Source organism: Sceloporus undulatus, chromosome 6 (genome assembly GCF_019175285.1).
Source record: "Sceloporus undulatus isolate JIND9_A2432 ecotype Alabama chromosome 6, SceUnd_v1.1, whole genome shotgun sequence".
Classification (NCBI taxonomy): domain Eukaryota; kingdom Metazoa; phylum Chordata; class Lepidosauria; order Squamata; family Phrynosomatidae; genus Sceloporus; species Sceloporus undulatus.
The window spans coordinates 28467487-28489641 of NC_056527.1; the positions used below are offsets into that span (position 1 = coordinate 28467487).

General features: G+C 39.8%; 1 protein-coding gene across 6 annotated transcripts in view; it reads left to right on the forward strand.

The window, feature by feature from the left end:
- Positions 1-22155, forward strand: part of ADAM22 (ADAM metallopeptidase domain 22) — a 161908-nt gene that overhangs the window by 74540 nt on the left and 65213 nt on the right. For 5 of the 6 annotated variants that reach the window (XM_042473105.1, XM_042473107.1, XM_042473108.1 and 2 more), the window contains 4 exons: positions 10506-10588; positions 14532-14595; positions 14941-15010; positions 21135-21205. In XM_042473105.1, coding sequence (XP_042329039.1) covers positions 10506-10588; positions 14532-14595; positions 14941-15010; positions 21135-21205 — 288 coding nt within the window. Of the gene's footprint in view, positions 1-9174; positions 9194-10505; positions 10589-14531; positions 14596-14940; positions 15011-21134; positions 21206-22155 lie in introns of those variants that run through there. The other variant, XM_042473111.1, reaches the window with a different exon arrangement.

A 22155-nucleotide genomic window follows, 5' to 3' on the forward strand; every position in this document is an offset into this window, starting at 1 on the left:
AAGTACTGATTATATTGATGTTTCATCCTATCTCCATTTGTCTATAGTTTTCTTTTGTTACTGGTAGATCTCAACTGGACATTATTTGCCTCTGTCTTCAGTTGTAGGTTTGGTATAGTTTAGCCATAGGCCTCAAAAATCACATCGATGTCTTGTCATATGTACTCCTCTCCCTTATACAGCATTCTTCAAATGCATAAATGCTTTCTAGAATCCTCTAAGTGAGAGGGTGGATCAGTATGCTGTGGGGCAAGCTTTAGATCATGTAGCTTGCTGTTAGAAAACAGAATGGTTCCCAGCCGGCAAAAGAGTCAGGCAAGGATGCATTCCTGTCGGTTCAACATGTATGCAGAAAATATTATATGCAGAGTAGACTTAGACTCAGAGGCAGGAGTAAATATTGGAGGAAGAAACATTAACAACCTAAGACATGCAGATGACATTATACTATTAGCAGAAAGCAACAAAAATCTGGAACAAATACTAAAGAAAGTCAAAGAAGGAAATGCTAAGGTAGGCTTAATGCTGATTATTAACATAAGAATAATGATTACAGAAGAACTACATGCATTCAATCTAGATAATGATAAAATGGAAATAGTCAAAGAATTCATATAGCTTGGATCAAACATTGATCAGAGTGGAATTGCAGTCAAGAAAACAGAAGACTAGGAGAGGGAAGGGGAGCTATGAAAGAACTAGGCAAGATCCTAAAGATCAAAGACATAACACTGAATACTAATGTTAGGATCTTCCAAGCCATTGTAGTTCCATTCATCATGTACGGATGTGAGAGCTGGATAGTAAAAAAAGCAGATAGAAAGAAAATAAACTCATTTGAGATGTGGTGATGGAGAAGAGGATACCATGGATGGCCAAAAAGACAGATAAATGGGTTCTAGAACAGACTAAGACTGAACTCTTCCTGGAACCCAGGATGGCTAAATTATGGTTGTCATACTTTGGACACATAATGAGAAAGGCAATGGTGCTAGTTAAAATGGAAGGGAGCAGAAAGAGAGGAAGACCATAAGCCAGATAACTCAATCGGAGAGACTATGGGCCTGAGGTGCAGGACCTGAGCAGAGAAGTAGAGAATAGGGGGTCTTGGAAACGTCTGTGGGTGAAGCCTAACTCAAGAGCAGCTAACAACAATAACAATAACATTTAAGATCCAGGAGTGAATACTACTACAAAATGTGTTTTAGATCCCAGTTTGTGGCTGAAATTTGTGTCAGGCGTGAACTATTATCTTGATTGAGAAGTCCTTTGTGCCTCCCAGTGATTTTCTTCAGGCCTTATAGCCCTTTATGAGCACTTTGCCTATGGGTATGTGATATCAAGTCACCTGCCAACTTATGGCGACCATATAAATTTAATAGGATTTGCCAGTTCTTTCCTCTGAAATATAGCTTACAGTGACTGGTATTTGTTGGTGGTCTCACATCCAAGTACTAACCATCACTGACCTTGCTTAGCTTTCATGATCAGATACGCTCTGGTACCTTTAGCGTATTTAGCCTGTATGGGCAGATTCTATCCACCAAATTACAGAGAAATAGGTGATGCCTCTCTGTTTTTATTTTTATTTAAAAAAAAAAGAACTGACAGTAACTTTTTAAATTTTTTGGTTGAACTGAATGAAATTTTTACGGATGGTTCCAAAGGGATCAAGCATGCCAACCTTTACATTTAACCTTTAAGCTTCTAGGTGCTTTTGGACTTCATTTCTCATAATCCCTAACCATTGGCAATGCTGGCTAGAGCATGTGGCATCAGCAGGGCAACAATATCTGACGAGCCACTGTTCCACTGTATTCCACCACGTACCCACCATATTACAAGAAAAATAAAGTCTGTGAAATTTAATATGAATATATTCATTGTTGTACATACAAAACCAGTCATTAGGGGTCTCAAAAATGTATGTTCTTAAAACATACATTGCGGGTAATTGCTATAGCAACATACAGCATAGAACTGGCCTGCATAATTTCATGATAGGTACAGTGGTTTTGGGTAGAAAGTGAATTCTTCATATTTTTAGGGACACTTTTGAGTCATTGGACCTTTGCTGCTGAATCACTAATGAAGCTTTGGATATGGTCCACTTGGGAGAAGTCCAATCTGGACTTCCATAGGAATGTCTCCAAAATCAATGAATCATCCCAATTTGATCTGGGATTCAGCCAAATCTGCAGTACATCCCATTAAGCACCCTAGTTTGCTTCTATCTCAAGAGTCCTTTCCTTAAAGCCAGAAACTTTGACGCTTTATAGACGGGGCCTTTTGGCCGCCGTTGTTATGTCTGAGGGGTGGCGCTTCCTGACGCGCCTTGCCCCTCGCACGTAATGAGGGCGTAAAGATGGTGGTGCCCTATACACATGGGCGCTGCCATTTTGACGTGACGGACGCCTAGCATCCGCATGTCGCGGCGCCTTGATGGTGCCATAAGTGCACTGTTGGCACCTTGTGGCATCATAACAGCGCTGGAAAAAGAAGCTGCTTTTTGCAGCTTCTTTTTGCTGCGCGGGGGAGCCGCGCAGTTTGTCCGCTGCGACTCCCTCGCGCAGCAAACAAGGGCTGAGTTATACACATTTGCCCACAACATATTGTTCTGCTCTTAGGTACTGGACCTTCTGTGCCACTGCAAGAGTGTAAATCTATTCAAAAACTGTACCATAGATTCTTGTGATTCTACCAGTAATGATTTCAATTAATTTTGGGGAAAAAAAAGGCAAGAGACATGGTTCTGGCTTCCTTTCTTTTCAGTACCTCTTAAGTGCTATTCAAAACCAGTTGCTATGCTTTTAAAGGAAAGTAATCAAGAAGAGCTTTCTGAGCAAATGCTAACAGATCTCCTTTGCCAGATGGCTGTGAACAAGCAGCAAAGTACACGTGCCATCTTTCCACACCCTGCAGCTGAAAGGATGAAGCATTTTTGGATAGCTTATGGCATATGACCTCTCTTGACTTCAAAGCTTCTTTTATACGACCAGGTTATACACACGATCCTTTTGATTTCTCTGATCTATGCCTGCTGTTCATACATTGTTTGTAAAGCTGATGTTTAGGAGAGAAGTCTTACAGCTTCATATTTCCTATTGATTCTTTATCAAAGATGCTATTACTTATATGTAATAACGTCTGTTAGGTAATATGTAAATATGCATAGAATATATGTGTGCGTATGTCTTTCTGTCTTTCTTTGCCTTAATTCCCAAAACCATGAAACGTAAACATCTGAAATTTGACATGATGCTAAGGGAACCCAACAGACTTGTGTCTTGGCAATATTTTTGTAATGTATTGATTTTAATCAATTTAAACCTGTCTGTAGCCTTCAGAACCATCTTCAGACATTAGATGACAGACTAAGCAATTTAAATATGTCTGTGGTGTACAGTCACCATTTTAGTCACTAGATGGCAGACATATATAACTACCGTACCATACAGCTATCATTCAGGACAATGGCTCCTACTCAAAGAAGGCATTCTGTAAGATACCAACTTGCCAAAAAGTATCTAAAAAAAGCTCAGTGGGAGCAGAACAGCAAGTTGTAAGAAAAGGAGCAAACAGAGCAAGAAGGTTGCTTCTAAAGCAGTTGAAACTCTAAGGTAGAAACTTGAAAGACGGGAAGAAAACAGAATTGGAGCATCTAGGTCCAGGAACCACCTCTGGAGGTAGAAAAATCCTTCTGCTAGAGCAGATCATGCCGGATAGCTCCCTGGAAGCCAAGATGACCAAACTGAGGCTGTCATACTTCGAACACATCATGAGAATGGAGGACTCATTGGAAAAGACAATAATGCTGGGGAAAGTGGAGGGAAGTAGGAAGAGAGGAAGGCCACATGCCAGATGGATAGACTCTATTAATGAGGTCATGAGTATGGGTTTGCAAGAATTAAACAGAGCAGTGGATGATAGGGGTCTTGGAGATGTCTCATTTGTAGGGTCGCCATGGGTCAAGATTGACTTGAGGGCGGCTAACTAAACCTTGCCTATAACTGAACCTTGGATTATGATATTGCTTCACTAATTACAGTTGGTTCAATGCCAATTTCTTATATCTATAGTGGGCCCTTGGTATCCACTGGGGTTTGGTTCAAAGACCCACATGGATACCAACATCTGTGGATTCTTAATTCCTGTTAAATACAATGAATAATAAAATGGCAAAATTAAGGTTTACTTTTTGGAATTTGTTATTTAATTTTTTTCAAGCCATGGATGCTTTGAATCTGTAGCTACAGAGGGCTGACTTTCCACATTACCACACTACACTCTTATAGTGCTGCCATTCCACTTTTCCTGCTCTGGCTGCTTCCTGTTATATTCTGAGGTTTGTAGTTCAGTCAGGCCTAAGAGCTCTCTGGCCGAGAATCTAAATGCCCCTCCTTAAACTGCAAATTCCAGAATGCAACAAGAGGCAGCCAGAGCAATTAAAATGAAATAGCAGCACTAAAAGAGTGTAGTGTGGTAATCTAGTTTACTGCACTACATGTGATAGAAAGAATAACTTCCAGAGATATACATATCTTTTTGTATTCCCCTTTCTTCCTGCCTCCTAGACAAACACTCTTTGTTTAACCCAGTGGTTGGAATTATGAGGCCCTCCAAAACTTGTTGGACTATGATTCCTAGCAGCCATAGCCCAGCGTAGCCAGTGGTATGGAATACTGGAAGTTGCAGTCCAAAAACATCTAGAAGGCTTCATGATTCCCAATTCTAGTTTAATTAAAGGATCTCCCTCTCTCCCCCCTCCCCTCTCTATATATGTATGAAAAAGCAACTTAACAGCTCTACTTTAAGGTAGAAACTGAATACCTGAAGACTGTAGTTCAGGGGTAGGCAACCTTTTTGGGCCGGGGGCCAGGTTGCTGTCCCTCAGGCGACTGGGGGGGTCGAAGCCGGGGGTGGAGCTTCCACCCTCCGGGGCGGGGGCGCGTGCCGGAGGTGGAGCTTCCACCCTCCGGGGCGGGGCCATGTGCCGGGGGTGGAGCTTTCACCCTCCGGGGGCCAGGCCTCCCCATCTTTGCAGGCCCCTGACGGGGCCCCAGGCCCTGTCAGAGGCCAGCAAAAAAGCCTCTTGGAGGACCCCAGCGACGGCACCAGGCCTCCTGGAGGCCCGCTGCCGCCGCTGGAGCCCTGTTGGAGGGCACCACCGACGGCATCGAGCCTCCAGGAGGCCCACTGCCGCTGCCGGAGCCCTCAAATAGGGCTGCGATGGCGGCATTGGGCCTTACAGAGGCCCGCTGCCACTGCCGGAGCCCTCTTGGAGAGTGCCAGCGACGGCCTCCGGCCTCCAGGGCCCTTGAATAGGGCTCCGATGGCTTCAGCGGGCCTTCCAGAGGCCCGATGCGGCCGTCGGAGCGCTATTCGAGGGCGCCAGCGATGGCATCGGGCCTCCAGGAGAATAGGGCTCCGACAGCTTCAGCGGGCCTTCTTCGAGGTCACGCGAGACTTCGCCGCCATTTTTTTGGCCGGCGGCGGCAGCAGCAACTGCCCCCGGGGGCCGCAAGGATGGCCTCCAGGGGCCGGATCCGGCCCGTGGGCCAGAGGTTGCCGACCCCTGCTGTAGTTGATTTAATAAAAACTAATAAAAATAGGTAATAAAAAAAATTTGAACTAGCTTGGCTTCCATATATATATATATATATATATATATATATATATGGATGTTAAAATAATCCTGGAAATTGTTCATTATTTTGCTGTGGATTTAAACTTGTGGATATTTCAATAATAGGTAATTAAATTTAGCTATGTGCTGAGGAGAGTGATTTATCAACACAGTTACTTTGTAATGAATACTTGCTGAAGAAAGGTTAATTTTTGTGAAGTTGGCATTTCACAAATAACACACAATTTATTAATCTGACCAAGTTAGATTAACACTGCAACTAGCTTGAAAAATGTCCCTGTCTCCTGTTTCCACAGGCTAGTGAGTGGCTGAAGGATGTCTGCATGGAAACTGAGGAGACTGACATTTTATGACTGCCTGAAAATGCTGTTTTCATTTTAAATTCTGGAGGGACCAAACCGTGAAGCTAGCTTGTTTACCTCCTGCTTATTTAGTAGAAATTAAGTCACAGAAAAGAAGTACAAGTACATTTCTAATACATCAGCCTTGTATAACCACCTGCCCTTCAGGATGCTATTGGGCTGCAGCTCCAATAGCTGGGGATGATGATGATGATGATGATGATGATGATGATGATGATGATGATGATGATGATGATGATGATGATGATGATGATGATAGTTAAAGATGAACACATTTGATGATTATCAGATTGGGATACATAAAACTGAGGCATAGTAGAGCCAACCTTCCTTATACATGGATTTTTTTTATCCACGGATTCAAGCATCCACGGCTTGAAAATATTTAAAAAATAAGTATGAATTCCTGATAGCAAACTCTTGATTTTGCCATTTTATATAAGGGACACCATTTTGCTCTGCCACTGTATTTAATGGGACTTGAGCATCCACAGATTTTGTTATCCGCGGAGGATCCTGGAACCAAACCCCAGCAAATAACAAGGTCCCACTGTATAAAATACCTTTTTATTCATTATTTTGGTCCTCTTCGGTGATCAAGGAATTTAGTTAACAACAGTTGGCATGTTTCCCAATGTTCATATACTGTATAGTATTTATTTCTTTAAGATATATCCCACTTTTCTCCTAGAACAGGGAGTCCAGGGGGCTCAAAACAAGATTAAAAACTGGTACAGATAACAATAGGTGCAAAGCTAAGAAATATTTTTATTAATATTAAACCCTATTGAATTAGAAAACAATTTTAAAACATCAGTAAAAATGTACAGCATCAGTTAGCTAAAACAAGTCACTTTCTCAGCAGCCAGGCAGTTGCTGAAAGTCTGCCTGAATAAAAAGGTTTTTGGCTGCCAGTTTAAGGACAAAAGGGAGAGGACCAGCATCATCTCCCTTAGAAGGGAGTTTCATAGCCTGAGAGCAACTATGATAGTTGATAGGGATAATTCTATTGCAGATAAAATTAAACATGGATGAGTTGCTCCTTAACTGTCTGTGACAATCACACTGAAATGAACTTGTTTCTATTACAGCAGTACTTGTCAGGCCTCTGGCAGTCTACTTTCAACTGTCCTGGAATAGAGCTTGATGTGCTACAAACCCCCTCAAACCTATTTTGACTGGAGACTATTACAGGGGGATAAATGGACATTTGAACTCCGAGCTATGATGGTCTGAGAATATTGCTTCAAGTCGTCATGTGTCCATATTGAAAAAACAGTGGTGCTTTTAGTCTGTGTCGGTGAGGTTGAGAACATTCAGAGTAAATGGATCATGAAGAGAAAGCCAAATTACAACTTTTGTGACTCAAACCAACACACTTTAAGCTATTTCCCCAGTGTTATGCAAAGCATTTTTAAAGTAATGGTTCTGTGTCTGAATGGAGAGACAGGCCCTAGCTTCAGACACATACAATTTCATTAGTTAATGATTTCCAACCTGGTTTTAATGCTTCTTCGTATTATTGAAAACCAAAACCAATAATAATCCCCAAATATACAGTGGACCCTTGGTATCTGCTGGGCTTTGGTTCCTGGACTCCTGTGGATAGCAAAATCCACAGATGATCCAGTCCCATTAAATACACTGGCAGAGTAAAATGGTGTCCCTTTTATACCATGGGGGGCGGGGGGGAATCAAGGTTTGTTTTTTGAAAATTTATATTTTTTAAAAAAACATTTTCAAGCTGTGGATGGTTGAATCTGTGGATAAAGAATTTGTGGATATGGAGGGCTGACTGTAGAACTTTTGCAATTCCAGATCAGTTGTGTTTCTTAAACCAGGATTCTAAACTTTGATAACAGTTTCAGAGGCTTTCCTTCTTTTTAATGCAGGTATTGTCTGGTGGCAGGCAGGATAATAAAAATTTCAAAGATATTGATATGCATAAAATATCCTAAAGGCACCAGATTCTGTCTAATTTTGGAAGCTAAGCAGAGTTTGCCCTTGTTAGTACAGTGGACCCTTGTTATACGCTGGGGTTTGGTTCCAAAATCCTCCGTGTATAACAAAATCCGTGTATGCTCAAGTCCCATTAAATATAATGACATAGCAAAATGGTGTCCCTTATAAAAAATGAAAAATCAAGGTAAATTTATACTTTTTTGGGACATTTTCAAGCCGTGTATGCTTGAATCCGTGTATAAAAAATCCGTGTATAAGAAGGGTCCACTGTAATTGGATGAGAGACTGCCAACTAATATCAGATGCTGTAGACTATATTTCAGATGAAATACAAACTGGCAACACCATCTCCAAGTATTATTTGCCTAAGAAAACCCAACTGGTCACCCTGGTGGTGAAGAACGTAATTCGTCAACCTCTGGAGCTCCAGAGTGGTGTCATTCTGCTTGATGGCTCATGTGAATGATGTATAGAAGTTTCTACCACTGTTATACATGGCTAACATATAAACACTGTATCTGTGCAGACTAACAGCCTTTTAACTGTTATGCTGACTATATGATGAAGCTGCAAGTGTGTGTGTGTGTGTGTGTGTGTGTGTGTGTAGATATCAGTGTCTATGTCCATATCCCTTATCCTTGATGTTACTTGTGTTTTGTTCTGAATAATGTTTTTCTTTTTACTTGGAATAAAAAGTAGGTTAAGCTGCAATAAAGGCAGGGGATTATCAAAATATTGGAGCCGTGCCCTGAATTTTCTTCTTGATGTTAGCATGAAGACTCACCCACTGTATCCTGGTTACATATTCAGGGGTAGCTGTGTTGGCCATGCAGCAAAACATCTACAAAAACATTAACAAGATCTACAAAAGAGAGATACATTTATTGGGCAACTGAAATGTACAAAATATATCATGCAAGCTTTTGAAACTCCACTGGCTTCTTCATCAGGCAAAAGATGTTTAAAAATCATACAGGAGAAGAAAAGTGATGATGGTAGAGTCACAGGCCTACATTTTATATCAGATGTTGTTTCTATTTTTGTTCAGTTGTTCTGGAAGGATCTCAATGCAGGCACTCCCCTTTTTGGCCAAGGACAAAGAGCAACAAAAGATGGATAAAATATTTTCAGCTCAGTTAGCAACAGAAGAATAACTTTCCTTGAGATCCAGGTTGTCACTGTCTGTTCCATTGTATCCTGGTTGTGTCAGTGTAGCAAACAGGTTTGTGCAAGGATGGGAGCGCCTACACTTCTTGATTTATAAGCATATTCCATAGCTTCCAAGTCTGTGGTGCAGTCATATGTGAGCTTTCCTACCTGTCCCCTTTGCCCTGGCAAGAAATCACCATCTCCTGCAAGAGAACCTAGTAATGCCAAGCAGTGTTTGGTGCTGGAGCTAGCCATGAAGCATAGTCCCAGGAACAGGGATACAACTGGGAAATTACTTCATAGTATGAGGAGTGGCAGTTTGATCCTTTTTTTCCTTTTTGGAACAGTCAGTTGGATGGAGTCAAAAGATCAGATAATAATGATCACTTCTTGGACTTTTGGTTGAGATTGAATGTATTATTTATAATTGTTCTAGTCATTACTGTTTTTTTACATTTTTACATTTACTGCATTATATTTTATTTGCCTCTCCCAGGGCTGGCCCCAGAAGTGTAGCAACGGGGAGGAGAGATGACGATTCATAGGAATTCTGGCCTCCCCAATGAAATTTTCCTTTGGTCCCCAGATTTCTATTATTGCAAAGAGTGAGACACTGAAAACCCTTCACACACCTAGAACTCTTGTATTCCCTTGGTCACTTTGCCTGCCCTTTTTCTTTGGATGCCTAAATTGTATCTCTAAATGCTCATCTGACATTTTAGGATACTTCAATGCTAGAAATTTGGGGACTGAAAAGGAACCCTGGTGGTGCAGTGGTTAAATGCTGGTACTGCAGCAAAAATATAGTGAGTTTGAGCCTGCCAAACTTTTATAGGTCGGTAAAATGAGTACCCAGCCAGTTTGGGGCAATTGGCTAACACATTGTAAACCACTTGTGCTTAGTTCACTATGACATGGTATAGAAATATTATTGCTACTGCAGGAAAATTTCATTTAGGAGAGTAGAAATTTTATTTTGTGTGTGCATCTGGGGAGCCTTCATTTTGTTATCTCTTTGTACCTACACTTTTGCTGGCCTTACTGTTAGGCAGAATAAGGGACAGCCTCTAGCAGCAAATTTTGGGTGACATGAAAGAACTGCAAATGTTCAGTTATTTATTTGAATATTATTGCATTGTTATTCACTGAGACAGAACAGTGATTCTGAGATTTTCTACATCAAATGGCAAAATAACTTGGCTGGCCATAGCTACTGCATGTATTTTCACTTTGGTGAGTGGGTATAATGCTTTCTGCTCCTGCTCAGTTAATGTCTGATTTAGAAATTTAGTCCCTGAGGTTTTTTGTTTGTTTGTTTGAGAATTTATGTTTGTGTTATGGTGGAAAACATGAGATGAATTTATAGAGACTGTTTCTAATTGCAGGGAGGAGAACACTGTTACTACCAAGGTCACCTCCGAGGGAATCCAGAATCATTTGTCGCTCTATCAACTTGCCATGGACTTCAGTAAGTTTGTCTCAAATGTTATATAGCAAAAGGATGCAGATTGTTAAAAATTTTGTCTTTCTGCTAAAACATATAGTCATCTAAACTACTACTTCTAAACAGAAGTTATCCCACATTTAGAATACTTCTGCTTTTAGAAGCAGCTCATAAATTACCTTGATTGCTGAAAGAGCAGTTCTGTACTTTGTATGTGTTGCATTAACGATATTAAAAATCAGATAGATCAAACCTGAACTCTCCCTGGAAGCCAAGATGATAAACCACATTATGAGAGGGCATGACTCATTAGAAAAAAACAATAATGCTAGGGAACGTAGAAGACAGCAGAAAGAGAGGAAGATCAAGCAAGCCAGATGGGTAGACACTATAAGGGAGATCATGGGCCTGAGTCTGTAAGACTGAAGCAGAACAGTGGAGGCTAGGGAAGCTTGGAGATGTCTCAATCAAAAGGGTTGTCAACTCGAGGTCAGCTATTAAAAATAAAATTAAAATAAAAAATAGTGTGTGTGTGTGTGTGTGTGTGTGTGTTAGATATTTCAAAGTGGGCTTGACAAACTCATGAAGAAAAAGTCTGTTCATAGGTGTTAGTAATGATAGAAATATTGAACTGCTGGGTCCAGAAACAATATTTCTCCAATCAGTTGCTGAAGAATAACAATGAAAGAAGGCTAGATGATTGGATCTAGAGCTTGGTAGGTTTACCTTAGGGCTTTTCCACGGCAATTCTGTTAGTGAGATCCTGGCACCTGATTAATTAGACAGTAGATCACAGAAATAAACAATGATAGGACTATGTTGTCACTAGAGAGATAAAATAAATTCGTTTGAGTCATGATTCCAGATGAGAGTAACCCTTTCACACCTCCTAAGACACAATGACTTGTGCAGGATCCAATGAATTTTGTGTCAGAAATCTGTAAATCTGTAAGGCTTACAATGTGTTTTGGAGACATAAAATATGCTCAGATCATGTATATATTCTAAAAACCTTTGAAGTTTTGAAACTGCTTACAGTGGAAAAATATGAAGAAATGTGCTTTAGTTAATGGAAAATATATTTACACATACACACACAATATTTTTTTTACAATAATAAAAAAATTATAAGCCAAGAATGGGATGAGAATGTGGGATTTAGAGACTCAAGCAAACAAACAAAATCAAAGGCTAAGAGATTTTTTTATCAGTAGTAGAGGCTAAGACACATGGACCAAAAAAATCTGTAGTTCAGATCTCATGAAGTTGACTTATCTCAGAGGCTTGCATTATCTATGTTAATCTCCTGTACTGGCCTACCTTACAGTGTTGTTTTCCTAAAGATAACTGGGCTAATGTATATAATGCATTTTGAACAATTAGTTCATTTCTCTTTTATATACATACAATAGCAGACCTGATGGCTCACCCTGATACAGTATATTGTTTCTAAGGTCAAACAATGAGTGGTAACACTATAAATAGAAGCACTTACCTCAATATTCTTTGTCATCATCCAATTTCCCTGAAAGGCATGCACTTATCTTATGGGATCTTCATTGACTGATGGTTTACTAATCTCAATAGCATTTTTTCCAAAAACATTTAAAAATTATTACACATGTATTTCCAATGTTGAGCATTTTTTAAAAGGATTGTCAATCCTACCCATATGTTATTTTTGTTCCTTTTGCAGTAATCCATATTTAAGATTGTGGCAGGTTATGTCCTGAGCTCAGGTTGCAGGCATAACATCAGACTAAAAATAGTATCAATTTAATGCATGCTGTGTGGTTTAGCTACACAGTGTGGGTTCATTTAACAGCATGGTACTGGCCTTTAGACCTTTATCAGTGATCCTTGTTAGATCCCTGAATGAAAGTAGGGATTGCTAATGACTCCTTGCTTATCGTACTACAGTTACTATGATTTAGAAAGAATTTTTACAAATTAGCACACATCTTGGCATTCATCATTGCACTGCTTTCCAAATTTGGTGTGTTCTGAAGAAGAGATACATCTGTAGAATATGGGTTCAGCCTCTCCCCTCCCACTGCTTTCCTCTTTTCTCTGGCTGAAACATTAATACAGTTGCCACTTCATTTTTGCAGACTTGGAGTCTGCTTCCTCGCCCATTTGTGGGTGGCAAATAGAGGGAGACCAAATGGAGTGCTTCCCCTTGGTGCGCACCCACCAGTGCCCTTGGGCGCGCGCTGCCATTTAAGCCAATGAGGCTTGAATATTGGTGATTTTTCATTTTCGCATGGGGGGGGGTCTGGAACAGATCCCCCATGAAAACAGAGGGGTGACTGTATATGTATATACTAAACATGAAGCCAGTGGTTTGAGTGTCATACACAGATTTTTGGGAGATTAGGGCTCGTATCCCTGCTTGTACATGGAAACCTACTGAGTAATCCTTTCACACAGATAGGCAGTTGCAGCCCTCCAAGAAATCTTATCATGAAAACCCCATGATAGGGCTGGCATAAGTTGGAGACAACTTAAAGGCACATAGCACACAAACCTGAAAACCAATGGCAGAATATCTTGTTCCCTAGTGCTGGTTTGTAAATGGAAGGCTGTAGGCTTCCAAACTTAGTGAAATGTAAGGTTGTAGTCTGATGCATGTAATAAAAAGGAAGGGTGTATACACAACAAAATTGAAGACAATAGGGTGGTATATGTAATAGGGACAAGGCTGCATGCTAGGGAACTTGGTGACACTCTGTTGGGAAAGGGTTAGCCACTTGTGCGGTGTCTTCTCAGTCCCACAATCTCATTGCACCTCAGTATATGAGGAAAGAATATTCTTGTCACACAATCTTCTCCTTTCTGAAGATGCTGCCTACATTGTCCTCCATGATTTTTTTTTCTTGTATGGACTGGCAGTGGTTAATCACACACTTTTCTATGCTGGAGAACTCTATAGGACATCAGGGCTTTCTAGACTCTACTATATTAAGAAACTACAGGCTTTTACATGTATGAATCTTAGATCCAGCATGAGGAAGGGATGTTTGTGTGTGTTTCAGCTTCATCACCAATGTATAACTGTAGAGCTAGATGGGATCTTCTTAACCAGTGCTATTCTAAATTTTAGTCCTAGTGCTAGTCTTCAAGCCATGGGTTGCAAGTATGTAAATGATTCCAGGAAAGAAAGAAACAGTTGAATCAGTGGGAAAAAATATAGTTCAGTACTGCTGCTTGGCCCATGCGGGGAGGGAGATAGGGAAACTTCTCAGAGCCTATTGTGAAACTGACCAGGAAATAAATCAGTTTTGTTTCTCTGTCTTCAGACTGAGTCCAACAAGACATTTTCATATATGACCAAGATAGCCCCACGCCCCTTGATAGCCCCATGCCCCTTGTTAAGCACACCTTAATGCATAGTCAGATTCATCATGATTCCACTCTCCATTGATGGAACCCTAAAAATATAGAGTTGACTTCAGAAGAGTAGTAATAATGAAAGTATGGTCTAGACACATGTCAGTATCTATAGGCAGAGTAGCCTATTTATGCAAGAAGAATCGTATTTAGGGTTGCCATAATTCTCTACTAAAAACCGGGACAAAATGTAGGACAAAATTTAGACCAAAATGTAGGACAATTGTAGGATAAAATTTAGCCCAAAATGTAGGACATTTAAGGTCCTCCTCCCACCATTCCCTTCTCCTTTTGTGTCGTGTCTTTTTAGATTGTAAGCCTGAGGGCAGGGAACTGTCTATTATCCCCTCTGTTGTAAGCCACCCGGATTCCCAGTGATTGGGCGACATATAAATAAATCCTAATGTTGTTGTTGTTGTTGTTTTAATATTTTCCTGTCTTATTCTACATTTAAATTGTTCATTTGAATGTATTGTAAACCATCTTACAATAGAAAGGAGGAATAGAAATATTGTAAATAAATAAAGAAAAACATATAACTAATATGTGATTCTAATATTTGCCCTCTTTTTCACAGCGGCATGTTCTATGATGGGAATCACACATATCTAATTGAGCCAGAAGAGAATTATACTTCACAGGTAAGCAGAATTTCAGTTTGCTAAATGCAGTTACTCCACAAACACTGACCTTCTCATCTCAACAACCTGGGAATCTTTATATGGGTCCCATATGAATTTTAGAATTCTGAGAATACTCAGATCAGATATATGGATTATATTAGAAAAATAATCTTAATTAATTCTTATATATGTGTGGATTTTCAAAATTTTTGAGTGTGCACATGATGCAAAGTATTTCTTAAAAATTTCAATTTAATAATGCCACTCAGTTTCACAGACCATTTAGTTACATCCTTTGGTGGTTAAAATCCAAGAAAGTTTGTTTTGTATTAATTTACTAAGTTTAGCTGTTTGCTATTTCAGGAAGAATTCCACTTACATTCTGTCTACAAATCCAGATTATTTGAATTTCCTTTGGATGATCTTCCATCTGGTAAGTCTTTTTAAGACTCTTAGCTTAGCCTTCATTGTTGCCTTTATTTAGTAGTTTATCACTTGTCGCATTTTATTTTGGTGTTGTTTGTAACTTAAAGCTGAAGATACTAATCTCCCAGCCTGAACATAGGATTGAGAAACAGAAAGAACCCCAGATATTTTCTGCTGTAATAGAAAAGCCTTTTCCCTTTTCCTTTCCTGTCAAGGGTATTTATTGGGTTTTGATAGCTTGATAGTTACTTACTGGTTCTAGAAGTTGCCTAAGATCAAAACAACCTAAGGATTAGGAATGACACATTTTTGTAAACACAGTGCATCTTGTCAGATTAAGTTTAATAAACAAAACATCTGTCGGGGATGCTTTGATTTGGATTTCCTGCATGGCAGGGGGTTGGACTGGATGGCCCTAGTGGTCTCTTCCAACTCTACGATTCTATGATTCTAAGATATTCACACAAAAGAAATCATATAAGGAGACACTGGGTGCATCTACACTGTAGACATAATGCAGTTTGACATCACTTTAATTACCATGGCTCCATCCTATGGTATCCTGTGATTTGTAGTTTTGTGAGGCACCAGCTCTCTTTGCAGAGAAGGCTGAAGACCTACACATGCAAGATTCTATAGGATGGAGTTACAGCACTTAAGGTGGTGTCAAACTGCATTATTTTGACAGTGTAGATACACCCCTTGAGGCCTCCCAAAGCATGTTTTCAAGACTTTTGTCATTTGTCAGACTTTGCTTTTTATGAATAGTTTGGTTTCCTTTTCCTTAGAAAAAGTGAGGAACCTTTGACGTTAGGCTTTGACTTTAGGAGCCATGAGGGTTGCCAGATTTGCAATGGAGCAATATGAGTTAAAGTGTTGCTAGATGAAGATTAGCTGGAGGCAGGACAAGCTGGAGTACAAGCCTCAGAAATCTCAAGAGCTTCAAATCTCAGAAGAGGATAGTTTCTTGTGAGATCTCCAGATTCTAAGCTCACAGGAACCCCTAAACCCAGGAAAATCTCGCAATTACACTTCACCAGCATGTGACAAGGAATTTTTACTGTTATGAGCACACTGTAAACACACTGCTTAGCTGTAGCAGCCAGAGGGCAGGAGGAATGGCCAACACAGCTATGCTCTTCAACTTGCAGGTCCTTGCAGCATTTGGTATGTTATCTGAGGCCATTTTGCTTCATACCAAATCTTTGAGGACTGGTCTTTTGGAAGGACAGGGACACCTCCTCTCTCCAAAACAAGGAATACAGGATTTGGGGTGTCTCATATGACCTCTATTTGGAACTGGAATTTAAACTCCCAAATGAAAGACTCCTGTATAAACGACACACCTGCGGACTCTAGGTTCCATAACCTCTTATCATTGGCCATCCCGGCCTAGAATAACAAAGGAGGTTTCTTCTCTTTTTATCAGTCCAGTATTTGAAAATAAGACTGCATATGGAAAACACTATTATGTTGTGGGGAAGGGTTGGTTGGTTGTTGTTATTAACATTTCATTGACAAGTTTTAAAAAAACACAAAACATAAGTAAACTACTACCATCCTTTCCCCACCTGTTTGTTTTCTGCTTCCCAGCTATATGCACCCAATTAATTTTTTAAAAGAATAAAGTACAATATTAAAATTGAATTAATTTAAGTAATTGATTAATAAGGAGGCCTACGTATATTGAAAATATTGTTGTTGTTGTGTGTCTTCAAGTCATTTCTGACTTATGAAGACCCTAAGGTAAATCTATCATGGAGTTTTCTTGGCAAGAGTTGTTCAAAAAAGCTTTCCTCTGAGTCTAAGTGTGACTTACTCAAGGTCACCCAGTGGGTTTCCATGGCCAAGTCAGGTTTCCATCTCTGGTCTTCCAGTGTCCCCTAGTCCAGCGCTCAAGCACTACACCACACTGACTCTCTAATAGTGCTCACTGTTACCATTAAACCCTAAATGGCTCAAGCCCCCAAATGGTTTCGGACCAGGTTATTTCAAGGAGTATCTGTACCCATATAGTCCTCTCTGCTATTGCTATAAGTATTTGAGGCACTCTTCATAGACCTACTAGTAAGGTCAGTCAAATTGGTGGTCACAAGTGAGAAGGCCATTTAGTGATGGCCCCAATATTATCGGATTCCCTTCAACGTGGGAAGATTTTAGCCACTTCACTACATGTTTTTAAACAGTTTTTCAACACATGGTTGTTTACATCTGCTTTTATCTGATTAATCTGAAATAAGCCTGCACTTTTAAATGAGGTATTTAAAACCATTTGTGGTCTTCACATTATTTCATTTCTAGTTTTAGATGCTATGTATTTGCGATTGCTTTTGTAATCATTTTATGAGTTTTTAATATACCGAGTGCCTTCAGAGCTGTATAGCTCTCAAAACCCTCACATAAATATTCCAGCAGATGTATGGGTCATATGATATTCTGAAGAATATGTTCTTCAAAGTGGGAAAATGTGTAAATTATAACAATAATATAAATATCTTACAAATGTATAATATTTTATGTTATTTACCATAATTTGAATCCAAGAAAAAAATCATACAAAAATGTTCGTACAGTTGTGCCATTGCTGTATTCATACATTTAATATCAGGGGGAAAATATATCTGGAAAGACTGAAAGGATTTTGTGCCTATGAACAGGAAATGTCATGCTTTAAACTATTGAAACAGTTTTGAACACTAAAATCTGACATGTTTTAAGAAAGGTTAAAAATATGATAAAACTAGGATTGTGTATCATGCATTTTTGAAGAGCTCAGAAACAAAAATATTTGCATACAAAAGCCATAGTTTGTGGCATGAAAGCTTAAAAAAACTGAAAGGTTTTGATCTTCAGGAAAGAGCAAAGACACCATTCAGTTATAAAACTCCTAGGGCAGTTTCAGTAACATACGAGGATGATATACTACTGGCTTTTCACAGCCAAAGCTGTTTGTGTTTATTCAGATAAGAAAATTTTGCCTCTGGTGGAAAAAAAATGAAATGTTTATTAAACAGGGATTTTAGGCTTTTTAAAAATTCTTTTATTCATGCCATTAAGATTATTTATTTGATCCTATCATTAAAATACTGATATAACTGTGCTTTGATCATCCCTGTCCAAGGCTGCAGCCCTCTGGAGACTGTTTGAAAATGAATGCTATTGACGTCAGCAGGACCAAAGACAGCTTTTTTACTTTACCCATTTGCTGCTACATGGAAAATTGTTGCTGTGTAAGAAAATGGGTTAGGAATCTTTAGCAGCTAACTGTGCAGTGAAGCTGCCATTAATTTACTCAAATAATGTGAGCTGGTGGAGACAGAGTACTGTCACATTGTTTGTATACATGTGCAGCCACTGTGTGATGGTAAGGTTATAGCAGTTACCATCAAGCTGTGTTCAAAAAAGTAGGTATGGGGTTATTTCCATTTAGAAAATAGAAAAGAAGTGGGTTTTCTTTTGAGATCCTTTTTTGGTTACCTGTTTGTAACTTCAAAGATGCATATCTGGATAAGCCTCCTGATTCTTTTTATTTTGACTATGACAAAGAAGCAGCTTGCTTTGAATATCTTTGACCTTGACATTGTTTTTCAAAAATATGAAAGCATCAGGTTGGACCTACATATGAAAGGGCCATGTTTCAGGGTGCAACAGTGTGAGATAATGGCGATGGTAATGATAACTAGCTTCTAAATAATGAATATCACTTCACAGCTTCCTAAGACATGCCTCTTTCATATATGGGTTGGATTATCTCTGGTTGTTAGCATATTCTGTTTTTCCTTTACATTGATTTGTCATGGATGCTCTACTGGGACTCTTGAACCTTAAGTTGACTGACCACAAGAATCACATGTAATTAAAGGGAAGTGATGTTGTGACACCAGCTTGACACCTGACTTCAAACGCCTTCTGTATCCCAGGATCGAAGCCATTGACTGTATACATCTGTAGCAGAGAAACGTAGCACTCTAGGCTTTCTTTCCACACAAGCCAGATTATTGCTATGTGCAGGATCCCAGCTGATGTGCAAGATCCCAGATGATATGCAGGATCCCAGCTGATCCAAGCTGATGTGGAAGCCTGTGTGCTAAGGCTTATCTTGTACAGGTGTCCATGCTCAGTGCACAGATAGAACCATAGTGTTGTTAAGGATCTCAAAGTTTTCTAGGGCAGTCCATCTTGTTGTTGGTTCAGGCATCCTGGTACTATAGAATCTCTGTTAAGCAGCCATCTACAGTTGACTTTAAAAGCGCTAATGAAAGAAAGTAGTAAATAGTGGGCCAGGAGCTTGGCAGGAGGAAAGGAATGCATACACATATTTATCTGAATTGGAACATGCCAGTCCACAACTTCTGTAGTGTCAGCTTAGAATAAGGCAGTGGAGCTAGGCATCAGATGACCCACCATGTATACCCCAACTCAGTTGCTGGATGGAACTTTGGGATGACAGAAAATGGGGTTCTATATGGGCTGAGGCCACTGCACATCACCAGGGGTCAAGGAGGTGAAACCATCCCTTGGGTGGTCATGTCCCAAGCACATAAGCACAGAGGCCATTTTTTCCTCAGACTGGATCAAGAGCAGCAGTTCTCAACCTGTGGGTCGCAACCCCTTTGGGGGTCGAACAACCTTTTCACAGGGGTCGCCTAAGACCATATTTGCTATGGTCTTAGGAACCAAGACACTGCAAATTTCTGGTTGGGGGTCACCACAACATGAGGAACTGTATTAAAGGGTCGCGACATTAGGAAGGTTGAGAACCATTGATCTAGAGCTAAGACTGCTGTGGGATTAATTTAAAATCCTACACACACACTCTACAAGCAATTAAAACAATGGAGAAAAAGGTGGGAAGAGATTCAGAATAACTGGCAGGAGTACATTTTTCTCTGCTTCAGACAGATCAGAGAGAGCACTTCCATTTCCTGGTTCACCTATTGGTGCATGCTTACATCCTGGCCAGTTCACTCATCACCTCATTTGGTCACCTAGAAGGAAGGACCTACAAGAGCTTGTTTAAACCTTGGAAAGAAGATGTTCCACCTGAGCCCACTGCCCCTTTCCAGGGTGCAAACGGGCCTGGGAAAGTCCGGGGACCAGTAGCATACTTGGTATATTTGACACCTAATTTGAATCATTTTTTTAACACACACTGTCCTCACTTCAGCAGCCTTTTTTTGGGGTGACCAGCAGAGTCACCAACAGCCATTGGTGGGAGTGGGCTGTTGCCACTGTCCCACAGCCTTTCCACATCTGGTGGAGTTGCTGGCCAGGCAGCAAAGGGAGGAGGCTTGCTTTCCCCTCACCCCAGCCAGCAGAGCTGCCAGACCCTGAAGGCACTCCTTTTCACTGGTGCATTGGCTGACAACCCCTCTGGGGTTTCACCTCATGTGTTTCACATCACCCTAGTGATGCCCTTGCCAAAGAATTTTCCTTTTTTCTAACCTATAGTCTGAATCTTCCTTTTAATATGAACCTGTTCGTTCATACTGCATTGTCTGGAGAAACAGAACAAATCCATTCCATTATCTGTACAAGATCCATTTGAAGATTTGATGATAGATATAGTATCATTACTTAGTAGAATGTGCCTGTGGATAGGGTACAAAACCAGAGGAGGTAGCCATATACCAGGCACCCTTACTAGTCCATTGAATGCTCCGTGATGGGTCATTTTTCTAGCACAGTGTCTCATTACAGATTCCTCTTTAAAGTGTTTTTGTTGAATGTGTTTCCATGATTACATTTAAGCCTGGAATCTTACAGCTTGTTGATTTGAATGCCCTTTACACTTCAACTGGTTTTGAGATTCTTTGTAAGTACAGTTTAGGAATTTTGTTGAAGTCAACAAGTTTACGTAGTCAAGTCTCTCCCATATTTATTAGTATATTTATTATTTAAAATTATATCCCACCTTTCTGGACAGTGGCCAAATGTACAGTTTCCGTGGGAAAACATTGTGAAGGGTGTAAAAATGGAAAGATCACTTTAATTTTGAGTAGCTCTTGAAATACTTGTAATACCTTTTTGTTCAGCTTTAGTTTATGCACCTGTGCTTTCATCCTGCTGTTGAGGAAGTACATAACTTTATTAATCACTGTAAGATGGACGTGCATGTATGTTTTGTTTAGAATTCTGGCACATGAATACCACATCACAGAAGTCTGTTGTGAAACCAAGACACAAAAGAAGAAAAAGGCAGGTATGTCCCTGTACACTGACTTTTATACAAACGTATGCACACACTCACATATTAAAAGTGTGGCTTCACAAACAATTTTTCATTAATACAAGATTATTTTTAGGTATACACATGATTTCTCCTGGCCTTTCAGTCCCTAATAATGTATACATTTATAAAAATAAAATTGAATGATGGTGAAGGTGGAACTGACATATCCATCCCAGGTAAGAGGAAGAACAGGATCAGACACATTTATCCTGCACCCACCATCTTGCAGTATTTATCGCATGACTTTCTTTATAGTTTTATATGCAATATTTGTCTCGCAACATTTCTTTATAGTTTTATATTCATAACATTGTTTGATTGCAGGTGTAACTATTTCAGGCGTCCGTTAAAAAAGTTTTGGCTTTTGGGGTATTTTGGTTTTCAGAATTCTGGATAAGGGAATCTCAGTCTGTGCAAGCATGCCTATGCAGTGTGTTCTCACATTTCCACAGATGTCCCATTAGAACAACACTGTATTACTACCATTTTGGAAAAGTCAATGACAAATTCAGAACATAGGGATTTCAGAGAAGTCCCTGGGACCTTAGATAAATATAAATCTTACACACTTTCTAAACATACATTTAACATCAAGGCAGTATCTTATTTAGCCATGTACATGAAAAACCAAAGGAAGGGGAATTGGATATCACATGAAGCCCCATCCTAAACATCCTTGAACACCAACAAATATGTTGGACCTTTTTACACTGAGCAAGAAAAAGGCTCTATAAGAAAGAAGGTTTGTTTACAAACCTTCCATGAGCAGGAACCCTACAGTACCATACTTCTTACTCATGGGAGCTATGTAACTATGTTTTGCTTCGTCTGACCTTCATCATTCACAAATGTCTTATGCTCAGAAGCATCCCAATCCTCAGTTTTAGTCCTAGGTATTTTTCAGATAAATGCCTGAATAG